At 35.0% G+C, this 25,665-nt stretch overlaps 1 protein-coding gene across 2 annotated transcripts in view; it reads left to right on the top strand.

The window, feature by feature from the left end:
- Positions 1-23,205, top strand: part of unc5ca (unc-5 netrin receptor Ca) — a 108,885-nt gene extending 85,680 nt beyond the window's left edge. Inside the window, exons 9-17 of one of the 2 annotated variants that reach the window (XM_043240537.1) lie at positions 6,147-6,338; positions 9,434-9,790; positions 10,222-10,309; positions 11,690-11,858; positions 13,046-13,279; positions 14,085-14,231; positions 15,068-15,232; positions 19,410-19,588; positions 22,136-23,205. In XM_043240537.1, the coding sequence (XP_043096472.1) occupies positions 6,147-6,338; positions 9,434-9,790; positions 10,222-10,309; positions 11,690-11,858; positions 13,046-13,279; positions 14,085-14,231; positions 15,068-15,232; positions 19,410-19,588; positions 22,136-22,298 (1,694 nt within the window). In that variant the 3' untranslated portion in view covers positions 22,299-23,205. The remainder of the gene's footprint in view (positions 1-6,146; positions 6,339-9,433; positions 9,791-10,221; positions 10,310-11,689; positions 11,859-13,045; positions 13,280-14,084; positions 14,232-15,067; positions 15,233-19,409; positions 19,589-22,135) is intronic. The other variant, XM_043240538.1, reaches the window with a different exon arrangement.
- Positions 23,206-25,665: the final 2,460 nt, after the last annotated feature.

The raw sequence follows: 25,665 nt of genomic DNA on the forward strand, positions 1-25,665 counted from the left end.
TTCCTTTGTAACTATGTAATTATTTCTTTGTCGTTACTGCAGTATTGTGTCAAATGCATGTAGTTTAAATGTTTTATTTTTAAAAATATGATTATGTTAATATAAACATTGAAACGGGTCGTCAAAAGATTCGATTTTTAGCAGCTTGGCTGTTTTAAATGTTTTATATTTTTGTGTATTATTTTATTTTTAATTTATTAAAAGAACTTTTATTTTATTTTGTACAGCCAAGTCAGCTTTTTTTAAAATATATTATTACAATAAAATAGTATACACATATAGTATAATATATATTTAGTGCGATTTATATGACGTCACTATATTTTTTTGCTTTCATACATTTTTTATTAATTTAATTTAGTGCAAATTTGCTTGTCGGTGGATAGTTTCGTGTGCAATTTTTGACTAGGCCCATCGTTTAGCTAGTTTTATAGTGATGTACTGTAGTTTTTATTACTGAAATATTTAGAATCAGCTTTATATATTATCCATTTTTTCTATGTTTTGAGTTATTTCAAGTGACGTGTTTTTTCAAACCTAATGGTTCGAATGAGTTTTTTACTTTAGGTTACCTCTCATAGCCCTGGTTCGTGGTTTCAGCAAGCAGCTTTTTTTGATATAGCCACGCTGGAAACTTGTAAGAAATGCGGCCTTAAAAATACGCAAGGACACTTTTAGCTACAAAATCTTCATGCATTGTTGTGTAACCGTAACGGAAACACTTTAAATATGTACACCGAGCTCACAATGCACTGGCTAAGCTCTCATGTTTGCATATTTGTGTGTGTGTGTTTCAGGCTTAGCGCTTTATTTTAGGCCTGTACTTCTGTTAAACCGTCAGTGATGCTTCGGTGCTGTTAACTGCGTGCGCGCGTGTGTGTGTGTGTGTGCGTGTGTGTGTTTGAGGGGACAATGTTATCTCTTTTCTCCTGAAGCTGTATTATTTATTAAACATTTTCTGCAGTCTGCAGCCGCGATCTGGCTCTCCCTCCCTCTTTCACTCGCGCTCATGTTCAAAGAAAACGTTTAATCTTCCAGATACATTTTAATGGCTGCGTTTAGCAGCTCGCCACTTTTATCATCAAAGCTCGTGTTAGAGCTTGTATGAGTGTTTCTCGGGTGAAATGAGTTAAATGACTCAAGGCATGCGATGGCGAGAGTTAAAGAGGGACAGGACGCGGAGGAGATCGTTCCGATATTAAACGCGGGCCCGCTTCGCAGCGGAGCTGACGGGAAATGTTGTGCTACGAAGCACATTGATTTAAAAATGAATCTTTTCTGTCCGAGTCATCTGAACATATTGCTCATAAAGTATTGGAGATGCTAACAAAATTACTCTTACTCTAGTAAAAAAAAAATAAAGGCTCTGTATTGCGTGTGTCTCGTGTGAAGCAAGCAATCCCAGAATGCATTGCGACTCATATCTAAAATTTAATGAAAGATGAAATTTTATTTCTTTAACGCATTTCTTCTTGGAGAACTCGACGAGCTGACTAGCTTCTAATTAGTCTATATAATTAATTTACTAAGAGTTTTAGTCATTTTGTTGTTTATTTTTATAGTGTATATTAGTATTTTTTCATGTTTAAATATTTTAGTACATCAAGTTAAACTGAAATAAATTTATATAGTTAAGATAAGTTTCTCTTTTATATATATATATATATATATATATATATATATATATATATATATATATATATATATATATATATATATATATATATATATATAAAAGAAATATATATATATATATATATATTTATTTATTTTATTTTTTTTTTGTTGACACTTATTTTATTTGAACTAACATTTTTATATGTTTTTTTAACTCTAATAATTTAGTTATTTTACTCTAGCTTTTATGAAAATGAGGTACTGTAGCGCTAGCATTGTTTTTTTCCCTTTTGAAATAGTTGCTTCTGCTTATATAATTCTCATTTGTAAGTCACTTTGAATAAAACGTCTACTAAATGAAAACATGTAAATGTAAATAATTAATATAATGATTTCAACCCAGTTCATCTAAAAAAAAAGAGTCTACATCAAAGGAATAGCATCATTAATTGAATACTTTTTTTTATAATACTAAACAGTTTTTGCGTTTATATCCATGACCGATTAATTTTTAAAACATTTATAGATAATTTAATGCTTTCTGTCCTTTTGACAGTTTGGGGTCTATAAGAAGAAGTCTTTTCTAACTGCATTTACTTGATCAAAAATGCAGTAAAACTATATTGTGAAATTACCGTTTGAATGTTTGATTTCTATTATTTCTAATTATTTGTGTAATGCAAAGCTGAATTTTCATCATCATTACTCCGGTCTTCAGTGTCACATTAACCTCCATGATTTGCTGCTCAGGAAACATTTCTGTTTATTAATGTTGAAAACCGCAGCAATAAAACAGAAATAAAACATCTTCCTGACCCCAAACGTTTACAGAGTAATATATACGTCAAAAGCGATATCAGAGTGATAATGTTCATTTTTGTATTAATAATGTGTTTCTTTTTGTAAGGATACAAATAGTGATACTGCACTCTGCTGAGAAGATTAGAGTTAACTTTCTGTGTGTGTGTGTGCGCGTGTGTGTGTGTGTGTGTGTGTGTGTGTGTGTGTGTGTGTGTGCGTGTGCGCGCTCTCTCTCAGTAAAACCCCTGCGGATCGATGCCGAGGGAATCTGATCAGCAGAAGGCTCTTCCGCCCGCAGACTCATGGGTGGGACGGGTTGCCAGACGATCAAACTCCCTTCCCCTCATTAACCCCGTCAGCATCTGCACACTGTCCTTCCGCTTTAATCACTTCTTTCATACAATCAATAGCGTTTATAAGTCAAGCGTGCTCCTGCATAGTAACAACCTTTTTGCATGCACGTACAAACACGGATGTACACGTGCCTGAACACTCAAAGACACGATGAAACACTTCACCAGAAGGTCTTAGCAGTTCGTTTTAGTTAATAATGCGTTACAGGTGTACAAAAATGCACATTCGTTAATAATGTACTCGCTCTCAAGCCGGCCATGACGTAGATGAGTTTCTTTTTGTTTTTTAGACGTGGAGAAACGTAGCTTTGCATCACTTGCTCTGAAGTGAATGGGTGCCGTCAGAATGAGAGTCCAAACAGCCGATAAAACAGCACTTAACATCTTTGGTCACAAGTTAAAAATGACATTTTGTGAATTATCAGCTGTTTGGACTATCATTCTGACGGCACCCATCCACTGCAGAGCAAGTGATGCAATGCAACATTTCTCTAAACCTGTTCAAGTGAACAAACAAACTCATCTTCATTGTGAATGTCCCGGTGGTAAGCAAATGAAAAATGTTCATTTGACTTAAAATGTATGTTACTTAACAATAACCCATTTCTGACAGGATTTAATTCTCTTTATTGATGTTAATATATAACTTTTTATTTTAATAACCTTATAGTCAGTTACGAAATTAATACTAAGATTAATCAATGCTTCAACATTGATCAGTAAATGCATCATTAACTTATGTAATTAATATTAACACAGTATTCATTCATTTTAACGCAAACTTTAGTTTTTGGTTTTTGTTAACAGGGATTTGAGTGATAATTTGAGTTGCACATGACAAACGTCAATATGTGTATATAGAAATTCCTTCAACAAAGTCCTCTGCGTGAAAGTCATTCTATAATTTGTCCATTGCACATCGCTTTCTCACACACACACACACACACACACACAGATCGGCGCTTAATGGATAATGAGAGAAATAACTAATGACAATCATGTTTGGTCACAGTCCGTAATCGAATAATATTAGTCATTAGGACACAGCTGTGATCAATTTTTACCACTAATTGTAAATTAATTATGGGTGTAAGCAAATCAATACTGCAGAGGAAAAATGATGCTGAGGTCACTGAGGAAAAACGAGGAAACGACATGAGAGATGACGAGAGGTCGTGTGTGTGGCGCTGTGTTCAGCATGACCGCCCGCTGTGACACACACTTCAGCGGCTGCACACACACACACACACACACACAGAATAAGATGTTTTTCACCGAAATGCTGGGTACACTATTTACATTTACTAAGTCAAGCATCACTGTTATTATTGCTCACACAGTACGGAGAAAGCTATTACCATAAATATCAAACTTTAATGCAGTTTTTTCGCATACGAACAATAGATACTATATAGCATATATTGTATTGCATTATCTCCAGCGCTAATCTGCTCAATGCAACTGTGAGGCGTTAAGTTATTGTAAACATTAATATACTGCTTTGAAACAACGTGAAAAGCTCAGTACAAATAAATGCACTTTAATATTTTGACTTCGTTTTGGTGCCCTCTGCTGGCGAGGTGAATCGGTGCGGCCTAACCAATAGGCTTAAGCCTGTGAAGGGTCGTAATGAATATTCATAACCCCGAGTCTAGTCTGTCTTTAAGACATGCTGCTGTTAATGTCAGCCTGATAAGTCAGATGTGTGAAGCATGAGTGGAGTTTTAATCTGTGTACCTTTGTTGCAGTCTCACTGCGACTAATGAGTGATGAGCGCCAGCGTGTGCTTTACACAGCCAATAGATACGGAAGAGGGGATTTAAGCACACATTCACACACACACACACACACACACACACTTTAAACATCAGAGACTGTGACGATTTTGGCTGCTTCTCTCTTTGATGTTTCAGAGCCGCAGCTTCATTTCGGCCCTGATCCCCTTTTAATCTCCACATACACAAATTCAGAAACACACACACACACACACACACACACACACACACACACACGTAGAGAGAGAGAGAATCCACAGGAAAGGAGGTCGGATGAACATGTCACTATTGTTCTCCCGCAGTCTGCTGAAGAATGAGGCTGATTTCCAGGAAGATGAGCAATATGGCATGTAATAATTTATAGCCTCATTAAATTAAAGGACTGGATTCTCTTCTCTCGCAGTCTGTCTATTTTCAGGCTGTTTTTTCATCTTCCTGCAGTTGGAGGTCTAATTTTCTCTCTCTTACTGTGAAAACTCCTTCTAATGATTGATGCGGGGGGTTTATATACTGATTAATGTCGTAGTTTTAAAGGCCATTCTCAGACGTGACCTTTAACCCATACTGCTATAATGATTTGTCATTTGAAATAAAATACTGCAGTATATGCTGTGTTAAAAATAGCAGCTGAAACAGTGTTATGTTAGTAGCATCGATATGCTATTATAGTTTTTCTCAATATTTTAAAATAGTACATTTTTTGATTATTTAAAATGTTACATTTTCATCTTTTTGTTGTGTTTTTATTCATTTTTTTCATCACATTGTATGTAAATTTATTATTAAATATTTGTATGTAGTTTTTTTATGAATTTTTTATTTAGTTAAACTGAAAATGAGAAATGTTATGGCAAATAAGTGTACTTGTATAGCTGTTCGGTGTAGCATACTAACATACTAATATCTAGTATGTCTACACTATACAGTATCTTAAGCTCTGTTATGCAAGAAATTGTAATTCAATTATTTTTTATTTATATACTATTGTATTTTGGTTTGTATTTTAAAAATTGTAGTACTACGTTTTTAGATTTTTTCATTTATTATTTACATTTTAATGCAGTTTTTTTTAAGTACATTTGTAATTGTTTTTTATTATTTATTTATTATTCATTTATTTAGTTGTGTTTTTGTTGGTATTTCTATTCGTTATTTTATAAAGCTTAAAAGCTATGTTATAGCTTAATTTCTTTCTTAATTTCTTAATCATTATTTTAGTACTTAATCATTTAATTTCAGTTCATTTTCATGTTTTCTTTTTTTCGTTGTTACTTTTTTTTCCTTTGTCATTAAGTATAAAATAGAAGCACGCTGCTCAGAATACTGTATCCCACAATGCAATGCGCTTGACTTCCATTTCCTGTGCGATGACTCACATGTTAACAGCTCTTATCAAAGTGTCAGACACATATCCTTATTCAGAATATAAAATGCAACATTTTTCCACAATGCTGACGTGTCGCTCCTTGCACCGTGATGAGATCGTGTAACAGTAATGTATCATACTAGTGTTTAAAACATTTAGTATTTGGTAGCGTTTCACTTACTGTTTATGTACAGTAGCAGGCAGTATACAGTATGTACTTTGTCTGTGTCACAGCTGCTCCGGGTGGAGACGAGGTGGCGCTGTACGTGGGTATCGTCATGGCGGTGGTCATGTGTTTGATCGTCTCTGTTATCGTCGCTCTGCTGGTGTACCGCAAAACTCATCGGCGCTTTCACTCGGACATCATCGACTCATCTGTGCTGAACGGGGGATTCCAGCCGGTCAGCATCAAACAGGCACGCTCAGGTGAGACTGCTGTACTTTTCTTTTGTTCAACGAAGCCGAAAGTTGATTAAGTTGTTTCCACAACACTGTTCCAGAACAGTTTAAAACAAATATTAGAGTGTGTTCAGTGCATTTATGAACTGATTCCTAAAACCTGCAGAGCAGCCTATGCTAGCTGCTCTGCAAGGACAGCCTGGTGCTTCTGACTCGCAACCTGCGTTTTCTTATTAAAAGAACCTGCTACTTGCTATTCAAACACGAGTTTTGAGCAGTGAAGCGTAGTGGTGTTATGTTTACGAGGTGAGATGCAACACAATGCGTTAAAAAGTCATGATAATCAGTAGTTTTGTTTCTACTCGATGCAACAAATGCTTCGTTTGTAATGTGTTTTATTGTTTCGGTGTTATCACGTTATGGTAAGGGGCGTAGCATTTCTTCCAAAAACGCTTTAATCGGCCAATCACGCACTGCATAGCTTGCCAATCAGAGCACACTCGCTTTTTTTTTAACCGATGAGTTTTGTACAAATCGACCCGTTTGCAGAAGGCCGGGCTTATAATTTTCAGTATGTGTAAAATAATGCGTTTTTCGAAACTTGAGCCAGATAAACACATTGCGTTACGCCAAATGCACAAATAAACATCATTTTTAGCCTCATATGACCCCTTCGATAACAAATCTAACCAGTTTTGACCATCAGTGTCTATATCGCGGTTTCTAGTAGCACGAAGAGGGATTTTATGCGTTGTAATCATGCAAAGCACAATAATACACATTCTTGAGTGGATTATTGCTTTAGTAAAACATATTCAGACACAGTCTCTTACCGCAGCTCTCAGTCAATCCAACAGTTTCAGCAAGGAACTGTGAGAAAGTGTGTGTGAGTGTGTGTGTGTGTCACTGTAAGACACAAGAATGATTAAAATTCCAATCAAGTGGTGAACAGAATGGAAGGCAGTGTTCCGGTGTTAAATTGTGAAGTGTGTGTGTGTGTGTGTGTGTGTGTGTGTGTGAGACTCAGGTGACATTTCATCTGAGGAACATTAGAATGCCTGTCACTCTCCAACCTGAACAGGTTATCATTAATGAAGAATCGTCGTTCCGCTCGCTCTCGTATTGTCTCGCTTTTCCCCTCATTTTCCCGCTCATTTTCTCTCTTAATTAAACATGAAGCGGGCTGTAGGTGTAAATGGCACCCTGTCAGGCCGAAAGCGGCGTACGGAGAACGCTGCGGAGGACATCGGCGACTGAGTTGATAAATACAGAGGTAGAGGATGTTTTGATGGTAAAGCGAGACGTTCGCACGCGTCGGTTTTGCTCCGGTGAAGACGTTTGGACGTGTTTACTCCGACGGGTGTGATGCAGTGCAGCGCGCTTTACACCGTCTCACCCATCGCCGCGTGATGAATGACTTCGACGTGTGTGCGTCGGGAGTGTGTACGGCGCTCGCGGTGAGTAATGCCCACACCTGAGTAACCGGAGAAAGAGAGAGAGCTGGTGTGCGAAGTGACAGTCCTCTGTTTAGTCACTGTGGGAAGCTGAATGTTAATGAGCAATCAGTATGGAGATTACCAGCCGCCGGCTATAAGAGTCCTTTACAGGCTCGCACGCAAACACACGCCGATTTCATTTCAAAATAGCACACAACGGGAATGCATACAAGGAGTAGGTCACCCAAAAAAAAATCATTCACCCACCTTCATGCTGTTCCAAAGCAGTACGACTTTCTGGAGAGCGAAAAGGAGACGTTTCACAGAGTCGCCAAGCTGCTCGGTTACACGCTTCGACGGGGAATAGTAGCTGCGTTTATGTCCAAATTACGCTAAGTGATGAGGGAAACCGGGGAAACAACTCGTTTTCGATCTTGCGTGTTTAAAAATGGTTGCTTGTATGGAAATTAGATGCAAAATAGAAGTGAAAATGGATTTTGTAGACACTGTGGCTTTTTTAATGTAATACATTATTTGCGGTTTAGAGTGTGTGGATGAAAAGTGCTGCTGAAATTGGTTATATCATGTGAAAATTATGGAAGCTTATTTAGACCACAGGACTCATTTTCTCACAATTCTGAATTCGCAATTTACTAGTCAAAGTTGTGAGATATAAACGGAGAATTACAAAATATTAATTGCGAAGTGAGAATTGTGAGATATATGATGCCAAATTTGAAAAAGAGAAATAGTATGAACTGTAATAAAAGGTAAATTTTATACTTAAAATTAAAAAAAAAAAAAAATATATATATATATATATATATATATATATATATATATATATATATATATATATATATATATATTTTAAGAACAATTGCAAAAATCATATGCAGTATGTTGTAACATGAAAACAGATTTGCAATATTCAGAAGAATTAAGAAAAACTCCTTCCATAGAAAATATCCGAATATGATGCACTGATTTAAATATGAAGAATGATATTTGAGAGCTTTTGCAAAGGAGGGAATTTCCATAAATATTGTCTTCAAATTTGTTTTTCTTCTTCACAGAAAGTCAACATGTGACTTTTAATATAACACACACTGAGTTGAATTTATTCAGTACTGTATTCCGCTTTTATGTTTTATTTAATTTAACCTACTTAACGGTTGCAGATAATTTGGAATTTCCTTATAAAATGTATTACTTTATTCAAAAAGGATGTTAAATTGATCAAAAGTAACAACAATAATATGTATTATGCTACAAAAAAATCTGTTTTATATAAATGCTCTATTTAAAAATATATATCTTTTTTTCCCAAAAATATTTCACGAAAATATGAACTGTCTTCAAAATTGATTGAAAAAAGTCATATTAGAATGATTTCTGAAGCACCATGCTGCCCTGAAGAATGAATGATGCTGAAAAATCAGCTTTGAATGACAGGAATAAATTACATTGTAAAATATATTCAAATAGAAGACAGAAAACAGTTATTTGAGATTGTAATAATATTTCAGATTTGTACAGTTTTCATCGTATTTAAAAAAAAAACAATAGTAACAATGCAGATATTAGAGAATCTTGCCAACTCAAAATTTGGGAATGTGGTGTATTAATAAGCTGACAGATCTGTCTTAGTAATATTTAATATTAATTTGGTGTGTGTGTTTGCAGCGGATTTACTGGCCGCGACCCCTGACCTGTCCACAGCGGCGGCGCTGTATCGCGGTCCAGTATATGCCCTCCACGACATCTCAGACAAAATCCCCATGACCAGCTCTCCTCTGCTGGAGCCGCTGCCGCTTCCCAACCTCAAGATCAAAGTCTACAACTCCTCCGGCACGGTGACCCCTCAGGAAGACATGACCTCTGACCTCTCCGCCACCCTGTCCCCCAAAGTCACCCACTCTCTTCTGGACAGCGACCCCATGACCCCGCGCAACCTGACTCTGGCACGCACGAGAGACCCCACATGTACGGCGTTAGGCTCGTTTAACTCGCTGGGAGGTCATCTGATCATACCCAACTCAGGTGAGAACACACACACACACACACACACACACACACACACACACACACACACACACAGCGCAGCTTGTTTGCGTATGATTTATGATGCACAATCACACTCCGGTCCTCAACGAGCGTCCAACGTATTTATGAATCGAAGTGTGGTATAATTTATGATGATTAATTGATTGTGTTGATAGTCCTTCATTAGTCTAATTAAGGCGTATGGCTGTAGCGGGTTCCGGTAAGACGCGATGGAAATGTCACATTCACGATCTCACGTTCATGTGATGAGATGAACACGCTCAGTGACAGTGATGAATGAATCCAGGCGACAGCAGATAAGAATCATACTACTTCATGAACTGCAGAAAGGACGCACAGCACTCCACTGACATTGCGTGGAATATGTATCTGTCGTTCTGTGGTTCTATCTGTAATGTGTGTTTCAGGTGTGAGTTTGTTGGTTCCAGCCGGGGCGATTCCTCAAGGTCGTGTGTATGAGATGTTCGTGACCGTGCAGAGGACGGAGAGCATGAGGTAAATTCTTAAATCCCAAGAACCGCTTAGTCTGGCCTGTTTTCAGCGAATCAACAGAACACTGCATCTCGCGTTACCGTCCAATAAATCGCAACAAACTTCGTGATTTCTTCATTTTGACGTGAATCTAATTCTCACCGTTTTACCACAGTGTGACAGATCACTGTAGCGCCTCGGTTCAAGAGACACGGTCGATGTAAACTTTTTTTGCATGAAATAAACATGAATGAACATCTGAAGTTGTTAAAAAAAAAAAGAGTAACTGTAATTGCTCATGCAGGGTATTAACTGTGCAAAGACTCCAGAATTCTTTTAATATAACAGCAACATAATGTCAAGATTTAAAGTATATAAGTGATCTTTTTATTTTCTACTGCTCTTTGATGTTTGTTTTAAGTAATTCTTTTCATTGAGAAAAATTGGCATGCACTGTACCTGATATTTACCAAGAATAATCAGTATTGAATCGAGGTGAATTGAATCGTTAGAACTGAACTGAATCGTGACGCTTGTGTCAAAACCCATATAAGCAAGTCCTTTTGAGGTTGAATGTTTAAACACGTAAGAAACGCACAAAAAACGTAAGCAATAAATTACTTGAGGAAAAAATGCAAGCCAAAAGTCCTGATTATGGTAGTAAAAAAATTTCATTAAAACAAACTAAAAAATTCTATTTTGCTGATGAAGCATAGATAAATAAGATACAAAGATGTACTTAGCTTTTGTACCTTAAAGTAGCGTCTCAGGTATCGCCTTTTTTACCTTTTCGTATCTTTATTCTTTCTGAGAGTTTTGTAAAGCGTAAAGCCCAGGATGCTCTTTCTTCATAAATATCTATAACCAAATTCACATTTTTCTGTTCAACAACATGTTCATTTCAAACAGTTCTGGTTTCGGTGCGTTATTTCGGTCTGCGGAATAGAAATCAAAACAAGAAAAACTGGCAAAATGCACATTTTGTCATCATTCATCATTCGCCCTCAAGACGGTGCACACTTATGTGAGATTATTTTTTCCGTTGATCACAAAAGAAGCAATTCTAATGAACCAAACAGTTGAAATTGACCTCCATGGTACACTCTCGAGAGGTACATTTTCAAAAGGTACGTGTTTGTACCTAAAGGGTCCATTTTGGTACCTTAAAGGTACATATTAGTGCTTAAAATATACATATTTGAACCTAACAGGTACAAAAGAAGCTACCACCTCAGTGACAGCTTTTGTACCTTTATTTCTGAGAGTGTAGGGGAAAATGCTATGGACGTCGATGGCTGCCGTCAACTGTTCGGTTAGCAGCTTTCTTCAAAATGCAGGTTTTGAACAACTCGAGGGTAAAACGCATGACTGAACCGTCCCTGTAAATGTGTGTGTTTCTCTCAGGCCAGCGGTCGGTGACGGGGAGGCCGTGCTCAGCACCGTGGTCAGCTGCGGTCCCGCGGGAGCCCTGTTGACCCGTCCCGTCATCCTCACTCTACACCACTGCGCACACGCCCACTCCGACGACTGGCAAATCATCCTCAAGAGCCATACGCAGCAGGACCAATGGGAGGTGAGAGATTTATACACGGCCCGAACGGTACGGACAGGGGCTGAACGAAAGCGCGGCTGCGTGAGGAATCAGGTCAGGGAAACTCTGGAGATGAGCCGCTCCATTTCAATAAACTACTTATCCTGCAGAGAGAGGGAAACATGACTGGAAAATAAATGTAACTATCAGTGAAGGCAGGCGGGGTAAATTGGCCTGCTGTGCATGGCAGGGTTCTACAAATAGACAACACAAAATTCAATTATTGCAAGAGTGGAGCGGAGGAAAAGAATGGGACATATTTATCAGGAGGAATCTGCTTCCTTTATCAGGACCGGGATTCCCTCAGACACATACAGACACATTGTGTCTATCTCTGTTTGTGTGTGTGTGTGTGTGTGTGTGTGTGTGTGTGTGCAGGAGAGACCAAATGTCCCGAAGAACCTGCTTGTGGGGATATATACCTCATAAAACCTGTCAAAAACGCACCCTGGTCATATTTCACTCCAAAATCAAAAGAAGAAATAAGAAATTACTTTTTCCAAGACAGCTAAACCTATTTTTAGGACTCTTGAAAATGTTTTGTGTCTTTTATTTTATTTTTTTTATGAAAACTGAGAACAACCCAAAAATCACTCCAAAAATATGTATAAAACTGTAATGTATAAAAACTGTCACTATAATTTGTTTAACATCCAAAATCAATTTAGCATTATTGCAATATTGTAATTGTATTATTGCAATATGGGTTGTATATTTTTTTGTTGCATTAAATGGATTTTGTACAGTAATTTTTCAGCATAAAAATAGCAATGTACTCAGAACTCAGAAACTCATATTTATATGTATATTTTTAGAAGAACTACATAACATGTTTTTGATAAACTGATAATATGAAATGAGGAAATATCATTGTAATTGAATAATTATATATATATAAAATATTTTTATATAACTTATCATTTAAAATGTACTGTTATTTAATATTAATAACATTATTGCTTGATATTTGTTATTATTTTTATTTTATTTTATTTTTATTCGTTACTTTTGCAGTCACTGTTTTAAAACTAACATTTCTGTGGAAAAAGGAAATAAAGCATGATTTAAAAAATAATGAGATTATTCAAAATTCAAAATATACATGCAAGTTTATAATGCAAGTGTGCGAGAGATCAGTGTAACCCATGATGTGTGTGTCCCGTGCGCAGGACGTGGTCGTGGTTGGAGAGGAGAACTTCACTACTTGCTGTTACGTGCAGCTGGGGGAGGAGGCGTGTCACATCCTGACCGAGACTCTCGGATCCTACTGCCTAATTGGCCAGAGCGTCTGTCCGTCAGCGGCTAAGCGAATCAAACTGGCCGTGTTTGGTCCTGTAGTCACAGCAGGTGTAGACTATCACATCCGAGTTTACTGCCTCGACGACACGCAGGACACACTCAAAGTGCGTAACAGCTGACTTAAAAATAGCCAATTAAGCTTTTCATAATAATTTTCCACCTTTTCCATAAACATGCTGTTGCATTATTATTCGACAAACTGCTATTTTGTATGTACTAAGCGTAATTTAGATGTTAGGGACTAGATATAACTGAGGAATAACTTAATAATGAGTTTGCTCAATAAATTACATGTAGTTTTAATATTAATATGTTTACATGAGTAAAATTATTCAATATTAATTTGTATAGTTACTTAATATGATTTGTATATATCTATATGATATATTTTTATATCATATAGATATATATATATTAGATTTTTATATTTTATATATGATATTTTTATTATAATTCTGAATACATTTATTGTTGTTGTTGTTATATAAATATAATAAATAATGTGAGATTTAAAATACATACAGATTTAAATATGTATTTTTTATTTTCATATTTTAAGTGATTTAGTCATTTAATATAATACGACATAATACATTTAATGTAATACGTACTTCAGTAATGCAATTAATATTTTAATTTAAACAATTAAATATACTGTAGTACTGTACAACATGTAATTAATGGATTTATAGATTTTTGTCATTTGTTTTTAAATGTAAACAATTTAGTTTAATACACTGTAACAATATGTGTTATAAAGTATTTAACTTTTCATATATCTAATGGCTATACTATATATGAAGAAATACTATGCGAATTTTAAAAGTTTAGGATAAACCCTTTCATTTTAGAAGATAGTAAAAGCGGCCTGTATAATAATCTGTTGACTGTATGTGTCTGTGTGGACAGGAGGTGCTGCAGATAGAAAAACAGATCGGCGGGAAGCTGCTGGATGAACCAAAGTCTCTGAACTTCAGCTACAGCAACCACAACCTGAGGCTGTCAATACATGACATTCACTCGCACTGGAAGAGCAAACTACTCACCAAATACCAGGTGAAGATCTGAAAGTCGGCGGGTTACTCTATGACCCTGGGTTTGATGAAGGACCCGAGACAGAGTTTACCATTTACGGCTTTAATCATGCATTCATAATGCCTTATAATAGTACTTTAAGTAATTGTGGCCACATTCACAATGTATTATATTATACTTTATCGGTGCATTAGGGAAGTAGTTTGAAAACCTGTAAAGTGCCTTGAGTTACAGACGTGTGCATGGAGCAATCAGAACAGAATCAGGTCTTGAGGAAGAATGACGCTTCATTTCCTTTAATTATTTTACATTTTTAAATTATTTATTTTTAGATAATCATTTAAATGATTACAAATAACGTCATAAAATCTAATGTCTTAATGTGTATATTTTAATAATATTAACATTTATGTGTGTGCATATATATATATATATATATATATATATATATATATATATATATATATATATATATATATAACTTCAATAATAAACCTAAAAATATAAACTTCAATAATGATATTTATTAATTTAATTTAATGTAGTATAATATTTAATATAAAATTATTTTATTTGCCATTGTTTATTTATATATATATATATATATATATATATATATATATATATATATATATATATATATATATATATATATATATATAAAATGTAATATATATAATTTTCATTTAATAAATTATTAAATAATTAATGCAATATTTTTTAATGATTTATTTTATTTCAATATTTTAATTTGAACAATTAAGCAATTTAATAAAGCACTCAATATAATATGATTTGATACTATTTGTTATTATGACTGTGTTTCTGGTAAAGCGTGTGTCCGTGTGTCTGTGCAGGAGCTGTCTTTCTCTCAGGTGTGGAGTGGCTCGGTTCGCCGGCTGCATTGCTCCTTTGCTCTGGAGCGTCAGAGCGTGAGTGTGTGTGAGCTGTGCTGCAAGCTGTGTGTCAGGCAGGTGGAGGGAGAAGGTCAGATCTTCCAGCTCTACACCACCCTGAGCGAGGTACGGTAACACGCTCCCTCTCGCTCTCTGCTCTCTTTAGATGCTCGATATTTGCTCATAATGAAAACAAAAAAGCTGTGTAATGAATTCCTTCAATCTTTTATCTTATTTCTGAGCTTGTTGCAGTAAATTCTGGGATAAGATGACCAGACTTCCCCCGTAGGGTGTGACAATGTCATGTTTTTTAAATGATTTATAAATACAATTCACCAAAAATCACACTATGAGATAAATAGTACAGTACCATAATACTGTCGCATATCAAAAGCCCACAAAGGAGGAATAAGACTTTAGTACACACTTAAATAAATCCACAGTGTGACAAGTATACTTCAACATGTGAATATTAGAACATATGATCAATAAAACTGTACATATAATATAAATTTTTTGCATTTTCATAAACTGATTATGCACTAATTGCAACTTTCCAAATGTTGTTTTATGTTTGTACTTTTGGAAGTGCATCTTTACTATTTATGCTCATTATTATGCTTATTAGGCTCATTGTGAAAACAAAAATGCATTTATGAAACATAATTATACAATGCAAAATAGCCTAATTAAAGATAGGATAGTGAGATAGGATAGCAAGAGTGATTTTCCAACACAATTATAATAATAATTTAAAAATTATAATAATAATAATAATAACAGTAATAATAAAATAAATTAAATAAATGTTATAAGTGGTCATCTGTTTGGGAAAAATAATACATTAGATACAGTTACAAATGGGAAATGTAAAAAAATAAATATTGTATAAATATTTTATAGTATAATTTTTTTTGAACTGCTTGCTATCGTGATTACTATTAACTATTTAAATATTGTGATTTTTGTTTTAAATAGTTTTAAAACTAGATCCAAATCAATCATAATAATCAAACTAAATCTCATTATCATTTTGTTTTTTTCAAAGGGAGAGATAAGAAAAAAAGAGAGTGTTTTGAGCACTCAGATAGAAATGTGAGAAATGTGGTCAGCTCGCTGTGAGATGCTGTCTAGTTAGGGTTTGGAGGGGCTCAGTTCCCAGGCGTTTGTGTCTCTGGAGAAGAGGCTGTTTCTGTTTAATCCGTGAGAAGAGCTCCAGCTCCTCTTAACACCCTCACGCGTCTGTCTATACATCACAAAGTGTTTTCACCGAGCCGCCGTGTTTTTCTCTCTCCGCTGCTCCTGGGCTTTAATCAATGTGTCTAATTAAGAACAGCACAGATTCGTTAAGATTATAGATGGATAGGTTGCAATGAATCGAGTCCTTCTGGGCTGCTGAGTGATGCTCGGCCTCTTTAGGGACTGCTTTCAGTGCACTTGTCATTTCACACTAGTAAAAATAGATTGAGTGCATTTATTGATCAAAGATGCTCATTTTGATAGACTTGTGCAGTGATGTTTAAATGAGGAGGATTTCTGGGGAGCTCTGCCTGCTTTTGATCAGACGTTTTTGCCTGCTGTGGCTTTGCACGTAGTCTTGTGATCATTTTCAGGAGAAATTAAACTTGTATGATGATGATGATAATAATAATTAAATGTTAAACCTGTTTTCTGTGTTTTAGTTGTCTTATGCCATTTCCGTCTGTGGCTCTTCTTACTGAATAAAACTGTTTAAAAAGTTTGGGAATTGTTCAAATATTTTTCTAAAAGTTATTTCAGGGTTTTTTTGTTTTTTTTCGCAGTGTTATTTTTTTTATTATTTTTATTTAATGCAACTGTGTTTATATATATATATATATATATATATATATATATATATATATATATATATATATATATATATATATATATATATATATATATATATATATATATATATATATATATATATAGCTTTCATTTTTTTATTTTCATGTTTTAGTTTTAACAATTTAAAACCTTTTTTTTTCTTTTTCTTTAATTTTCTTGGCAACCATTTATATTAATGAAAAATAATTTTTCCTATCTCATGATTATAGTTCACATTAACATTTGTTTGTTTTCCGTCATTACAAAAACTAGGTTTTAATAATGTTATTTTGTGCTTTTACTTAAATATCTTCTCTTCACCAAGGCTGCATTTATTATTCAAAAATGCATTCAAAACTGTAATATTGTGAAATATTATTACAGTTTCAAATTAAGTTTAGAAACTCTAATAATAACTGCAATTAAGTTTCAAAGTGTTCTGTCTTCTATTGTAGTATATTTTTAAATGTGTCATTTTTGTGATTTAAAGCATATTATTTAGTTGTTGTTGTCATGATTCGTTACCAGCGCTTATTCGAAATATAATTTTGGTAACATTACAAATGTCTCTTTTGATCGACTTAATGCATTGTTTGAATGTTATCATTTGGTAGCATTTTTATATTTTGTGTCCCTCAAATGCGAAGCAGCTTCGCTCCTGTCACGTCCTCTGCTTCTGCTCTTACAGACGCACTAAAGCAGACGCTTTTATTTGCTGCTGTTGCTTTTTACGAATAATATCACCAACGAGAGTGATTTAATTAAACCGCCTCCTCAACACACACACACACACACACAATTGAGATTGCAGCTCGGATTTGAATGCATTGGAAATGTCAGTCGATATTATTTCCAAGAAGCAGAGTGTATCTCCAGCAGTGAAACGGCCTTGATTCGCTGAGAACATTTCTAAATACCAAAAGAGCAGTGGAGCTCAGCGGGAGACCGAGACGCATGAAGATACATACGAGCAGCTTTATAATGAAGAAACACGAGTTATGTGTGTTAGCGCTTCTTATTGTTTCTGAGAAGACTTACTGTCAAATTAATGTGATCGTGATTACCTTTACGGTTTAATTGTACATGTTAGATGAAGAAGAGTTATAGTGCATCTATGGCATTCGGGGTGATTGCTGTTTAGCTTTTAAAGTGCCCCTGTTATTGATTTTTTTGGACGACGAGCTTTCGCGCGGCGTGTAACGCAGCTCTGAGTGAATGAAAACATCCTGAAGAGTTTGAAAGCCGAACGTGGCCGTGTTTGAAGTCATTGTCTCTCAAAAGAAAGAGCCGACGCTAAAACGAGTAGCAAGCCGTTTCGTGTCGATGTCAGAATGAAACATTAGCATATCGCCCTCCCACTTGTTGCACGAGCGGACCTGGGAAAATTCGATTTTTTTAAAAAAAGAGTGGTTTTCAACCATACATGTACTTCTACCTGTTGTCGGGGACTTCCAAAAACAAAATATGACATTTCATAACCCATAATAGAGGCACTTTAAGGCGACCTATTATACGAGATGTAAAAGATTTCTGTGACGTTTTTGCCCAAAATTCATCACAGATCATTTATTATTCCATGCTAAAAAAACCGAACAGAAGGACGAATGGGCCATTTTGTGCTTGGATCTTAAAATGCAAATGAGCTGCTTGCCCCGCCCCCTTCATAGAAGAGTCTATCCAGCTTGTGCATTGCAATTATTATTATAATTGCAATTATTATTATTATCGCTGTTTGTTTAGGAATCGCATGTTAGTTATGCTCACGTTACATTGCAGTCAATAGTCATCATAAAAGAGTATTATTTGTGTGTATTTTGAAGCCGCATCAGTTTAAACGTCTGCTATATAGTGCATCCCAAGGTACTAATTGAAGTGCTTTTTCGCTTCTTATTGCACTTAAACTTGAAGTGCTCACAAGGTTAAGACAAAAACAGAACATAAACAGAAATGACATGCAAATGTTTGATATTAATCAAACAAGACAAGCAGAAGATCATTCCCTGCGCTTGACTGAATAACTTCAAGTAGTCTAAAGAAGGAAAGGAAGACGTTTTGAAGAAAGTTTGTAAGCAGGATGTTTTGGGTCACCATTGACTTCCATAGTAGGAAAAAATACCATGGAAGTCAATGGTGACCCAAAACAGCTTGGTTTCTTCAAAATATCATCCTTTGTGTTCGACTAATTCATACGGATTTGGAAGTACTTGAAGATGAGTGGATGATGACAGAATTTAAACGCTCTAGAGAGGAAATAAACACGGAAGGCTCACTTAGGGGAGGAGCTAAGCTAATGAAGCAAAGACCAGTCGTGGAGTACGTTTTTGAACGGCTCATTTTGAGACACCGTTTCTGATTTATGGGGAAAATAGCAAAGGGTGTGAGCGGATTTTTGCTGCAGTAGGGCGGTTGTGTGCGTACGCTTCAGACACGTGATGCATGTATGTGTTCTCCGCAGGAGGTCCAGAGCATCGACACGTCTCTGATGGATCCAGGCAGCAGTATCACGGTTCTTGCGGGTCCGAGTGCGTTTAGGATCCCGGTCAGCATCAGAAGCAAACTGTGCAGCAGCCTGGACGTCCCTCACACACGAGGAAACGACTGGAGAATACTGGCACACAAACTCAACCTGGACAGGTGACACACACACACACACACACACACATACACTCATTTACACCTTCAGTTAGCAAATAATTAAATGCCACTAAGGTCATTAAGGTCATTTTTTAACGTCTCTTCTGCTCAACAAGGCTGCGTTTATTTGATTGCAAATACAGTAAAATAGCATTATTAATAAAATGTTCTGTTTATTGTTTTTTATTTGATAATAATAATTACAAATTTTCAAAAAGGCAGAATTTTCAGCATCATTACTTTAGTTGTGCTATAAAATAATATTATGACTTTTATTTCTAATTTAACGTTTTACTCGTTTTGCCTTTTGCTTATCGTGTGCTTGTTGAAATGGTTTTATAAAAAAAAAATCCATGTCACCCGCTTATGTATTGCATTATAAATATAATGCATTTAATTGACATTCAAATTTAGGAATAATCAGTTTCAATTAAAGAGAAAAAATTGTCAAATCAGATTATGTGGAATAAAAAATGTTGGCATGTAGCATGAGAAATGTTTCCAACACGAATAACTATTTAGGTTTATAAAATATTAATTTTGTGCTGACAGTTATAATGACTAAATGTAATTGTAAATGTAATATAAAATGTAGCTTAACAAATCTAAAAGTGAAATTTATTTCAAGTTAAAAACAAATAAAAAAAATAAAATAAATGAAAAAAAAAAAAAAAAAAAAAATATATATATATATATATATATATATATATATATATATATATATATATATATATAATAAATTATATAAATTAATATATATATATATATATGTGTGTGTGTGTGTATATGTAGTGTATTTTTAATTTTGTGGTTGGAAAACCATTGTGTTTTAAAAATATTAGTACATTAACTTAAATCTTTTTTGTTTCAGTTAGGCAGTTATATTATTTTTTTTTTTTTCAGTTAATGAAAATAAATTTAAACAGCATAGATTTTTCATTCTAGGTCAAGGTTTTAGTTTGTTTATCATCAATGTGCTGAGACGGCCGTGTAGCTTTTATTTCAAAAGCGATGGAAGAGAAACTAATCTGCTCTAAAAGTATCTCATAGGAGAGTTTGAAGACAATTAACGAAGGAAAAACAGCAGGAGAGCCAAAGAGAAATTTCCTACTGTTCTTTTCGGCCCGCCTGGAGAATACGAAGAGATATATTCGCTCTCTCTCGCATCAACTTTTCAAAAATACACCGTTTCTGCGCTCCTCCGAAATCCACGTAATTAGAGGAAAAGGCAAAAAAAAAGCGCAGGACCCCTATGGTTTGAGTTCTTGTCGAGGTGTTACTGCAGGACGCTTAAAGAACGAGAGATCTGATTTCAAACGAGAGAGAGTTTTAGGATGGAGAGCTCTCCGTTCACCTCTGAGGACCAACAGGCATGAAAGAGGCAGAAGACGAGAGAGCTCGGGCTCACGGGGGACGGGAAGCAGAGAGATAAAGCCAGGAGGATCCTGAGAAAAGAAAGAGAGATGTTAAAAGTGAAAGTTTTTTCTATGGGTTGCGGCGTGCAGATCTCACATTCTGCTTCTCCATTCGGCTCAGATTACAGCGGCTTTGATAAACGCGGGATCTGGAGACATCATGTGTTTGCTTTACATACAGTACGTGTGAGAGCGATGGGAGAACGTCAGGGGATGCAGAGATACGAGGAGCGTGTGTGTGTGTGTGTGTGTGTGTCGCAGCGTACACAATACAGTTAGAAAGTAATTGCAAATCAATGCAAAAAAAACGACAAGATTATTACGTCGTTGTGGATTATGAGCACATCCTGAAGCCCGCATGCTGTTTTAAAGAAGTGAAGACAGACGTGATGGTGTTGCAATTTTACTGTTGTTATATAAAATAATAATAGTAATAATAATAACATTTTTAATTTTGAATGATTATTTTAGTAGTAGTAGCTGTGTTGATATTATTACTATACATTTATATGGACTTCCAAAGCAATAATAAATATTGGTGTTGTAATTTTACTGTTGTTATAAAATAATACTAATACTTACTATTGTTCATTTTGTTTAACGATAATTATTGTTGCTGTTAAACACTTGTATTTACACTGTAATTACATTAAATTTTTTTAATATTATTACAACTGTATTATTTAAAATATGTCAAAGTATTTTTAATAATAACAATATTAATTTATGTAATCGTTTTTGTTCCGTTACGGATTGTTTATACTTTGTGATATTTTTATTGATTTTTGTTTTTATTTAAATTATGTATTTATTATTTAATTAATGCTTAATAAACATTTTAATTGATAATTAGGTATTATTATTAGATACCCCTTATTTACTGTGCAATATAATAAATATATGCCTATTTTTTATTATTTTATGTTTAGATAATACATTTTAAAGAATATTAAGTATTTTTATTAGTAGGAGTAAAACAAGCATTTCAGGCTTTCAGCTGATCACGTGCCTGTTAAAAATGGTAACATTTTATTTCATTGTCGATAAGCCTATCATATTTATAATATGCATCATTTTTAAATAAATAATCTCATAAATACAATGCATTAAATTGGCATTGGCTGTCCTGCAGGTATCTCAACTACTTTGCGACTAAGACGAGTCCGACCGGAGTGATCCTGGATCTCTGGGAAGCTCAGCACTTCCCGCACGGAAACCTCAACCAGCTCGCCACCGTCTTGGAGGAGATGGGTCGCCATGACAACAGCATCGCCGCCATGGCCAAGGAGCAGTGACCCCAGCTCAAGCTGTGTTGCCGTCTTATCCAGCGCACGACGCCGCTTCGGGGGTCAAAGGTGAAGCGGGAACAGGGTCGAGACCCTCCCAGTTTGCACGACAGCAGAAATCTCCCACTCCATCGTCCTCTAGTCATGGTTTTTACGGAAATTTGTGCTGCCATCTAGTGGTCGCAGGAACAACAAACACTCGTGTAATATAATATTTTGAGACATGAATACAGTATTTAGTGTGAGTACCTTCAAGTGGCCTTTAAAATCCAGTTACCGTTCAGACGCGATTTGAAATGTATTATTTTTGTAACGCGGGTACAGTAAATAAGTTTGTTTGTCGAACAAAAGTGCACGTGAGCACTCGCCAGGGATCGGAGAATCGTGTCAGACGCTGGTTTTGTTTAGTTTTGTTTTTTGTATTTTCTGGAATGCAATGTTTCATCACACTGTAATAATGAGGATCTTCTCTGGCGGACGTCTCTTGTTCTGCATGGGCTGTTTCTGTTGTGCATCATCAGTGTTTCTCGTCTCGCACACGTCCCCCTCGACAGAACTTAGCATGACTACAGATTCTGCTCCGCTGTGACGGAAACTACAGTTATTGTTTCTACTGGAACATTGTAATGAGTTAATATCATTCTTTCTGAATCTTTCATTGATTTTCTTTTCTTTAAGTGAAGGCTAATACGGAGTTATTAACAACCACTGCCGCCAAAATAAAAGCTCTAAGGTTCAGCATTTGAAGAAAAGAAAAAAACAAAGTTTTTCTTTGTTCCATAAATAATATTTATTATTGTTGTTGTTAATGTTATTATTATTATTTATTAAATAATACAATATTAATTGCAACAGTACTGATATTGCAATATTGATTTTATTTAAATCATACAAATATTATATATATAGAAAATCATAATAGTCTTTGACTGTTATTTAAAGAAATTGATTATAATAATAATTGATTAAATTTTAAATCAGAAATATAAAATATTAGTATTTAGTATTAGTATATATATATATATATATATATTATATATATATATATATACAATGTTTTTTGTTTTTATTTAAATAATTTGTCAAATTAATAAGAACAATAATAATAATATAATATAATACAATATATTCTAATAATATTATTAGTTTGTTATCTTTATTTGTTACATAAATATCTTTATTGAAATAAAATGATTGTGAGCTAGCCTTTATTCAAACGATTGCTTCATGTACTGTGTGTAGATACTTTAAAAAGAGTACATTTATCACATGGCGACTAAAGTTTCTGCAAAAATGGGACGCATACAGCAGTTATTGTTACTACTGGAATATTGTAAGGCATTAGGCTGTGTATTGTAGTAATCATAACTGTGGTGAGTTTTGGTGGAAGCTGTGGTTATGGTGAGTTGTTTGAGGGGTTAACCAGTGTCAGAATATTGTACGATACCTCACCTTCACGGCCAGGCTCAACACACGACGTGTGATACCAGACAGGAACAGGAACTAAGAGACCAAAACATGGTTAGGGCTTCCTGAGGATGAGGAGGAATTCATCTGGCACTCCCGTGTGACCCTTCATCCACGCACTTACACCACTGAAGATGTCAGACATTTTAGAGATATCCAAACACACGAATGAAACATTTCCGTGGAATATGTTTGCTTGGGATCACCCGGACATATTTACACGCTCACGTCCCGGGGAAAAGAGGGCTCGTCGACGGCAGCCGAAAGGAAAGGGAGAGCGTGATTATATTCTGGTGGAGAAGTTCGAGAACGTTTCTTTTTCTTTGGAGTAATTTTCACTGTACTGGGGAAGTGCATTTCTGCTACGTAAGAAAGTAAAATCACGGCGTGGAAAATCATAATTATGACATAAAAAAAGTGATCATTTTTAAATAAAAGAATTCTAAAATATGGCCTAAAAAGAATTTTTTGCATTTTTTTTTTTGTTAATTTTAGCATAATTTTCTTGTCATGTTTTGGCTTTTCTTCAATATTAAACTCATTTTGACGTCATCATTTATTATAAAGCTTTGCCCATTAAAATGTTTCAAATTTTCAATTTTTGTTTTTATATTTCTCAGTACTCTGACTGTTCATAATTTAGACTTTTTCATAAAGTCTGCTACCTTTAGCATATCGTAATTTTTGACTCGTCATATTTTAAACTTGTTCATAATTTGTAGATATAATTTTTTTCCGTTTCATTTAATATTTTGACATATTTTCATCAATATTTTGACATTGTCATTTTTTGACTTATATAGATATGTCATAATTATGACTTTCTAATTTTACGTTTTAATGTATATTTTGATAATATCTTATCATTTGTACTCATTTCTACTTTTTATCTCATAATTGTGATTTTTTTATATATATATATAATATAATAATAATAAAATTCCCCAATGACCTATTTCCCTTGTTTCACCAAAAGCGTGCTTTTCTTTTGATACGTGGCAGAAGTGGGCTTCCGTGCAAACAGGGTTGTTCAGATTTCACATCAGCTCAAATATCAAGCTCCCATGTGCAGGAAGTCTTTAGCGAGACCTAAAGTTAACCTCCTGAATGTGTTTACAGGCGGAACCGAGTGTTTTCAGCTAACGATGGTCCGTGCGCGCTCTGCAGAAACCCGTCACGCGAGAAGCTGCTGCTGGTGTGAAACATTTCCCACAATCCAACAGAGCAGCTACATTAACGATCAAAACAAGACACCGGGGGCCTCGTTTAGAAAAGTTAGCGCCTCTCTTTTCAGGTGAATCGCCGACGATCTTAAGCTGTTGATTTCGGCTCTTTGCCTCGTAAACTCCTAATTAATGTGATTAACATATGCATTATCACTAATCATCGTAGTTTAAAGCAGCGAGCTGCAAGAACAGCTTATTTTTAAAAACCTGCGATATGAAATATGAGCGTTGATGTGGATTTGCGCACGTTTTATAAATGAGGCCCCAGAGGAGCCCTGCGTGAGGCTGAAGTGCCAACTATGCAACGTGTGCTTCTGTGAACCGCTGGCAGAAGTGCATCGTTACGACCAGAGAGCTTCACCCACAGACTAAAGTTTCATTCAGAATCAAGAACAAACGCTAGTATGTACGCAGACAGTTTCTGTATAAAATGTATGTAAAGGATTTTTTAAATAAATTATATTTTTAATCAACGCTGAAAGTGGCCTTGTGTTGTTGTTTTTTTTTTTATTATTATTATTTGACCTTCTCAGAGATTCCTTGCATGTTTTTTTAACCTTGAGTAATTATGAACGTGACTGTTTTAACAAACATTTACCATGGCAACCAAAAGAGGGGCTTGGATATTTTATTTTTATTGTAAGATTTTTTTTTATAAATGTGTTATATTATATAGGTTAATG

This window comes from Puntigrus tetrazona, chromosome 5 (assembly GCF_018831695.1).
Source record: "Puntigrus tetrazona isolate hp1 chromosome 5, ASM1883169v1, whole genome shotgun sequence".
In the NCBI taxonomy this organism is placed as follows: Eukaryota; Metazoa; Chordata; class Actinopteri; order Cypriniformes; family Cyprinidae; genus Puntigrus; species Puntigrus tetrazona.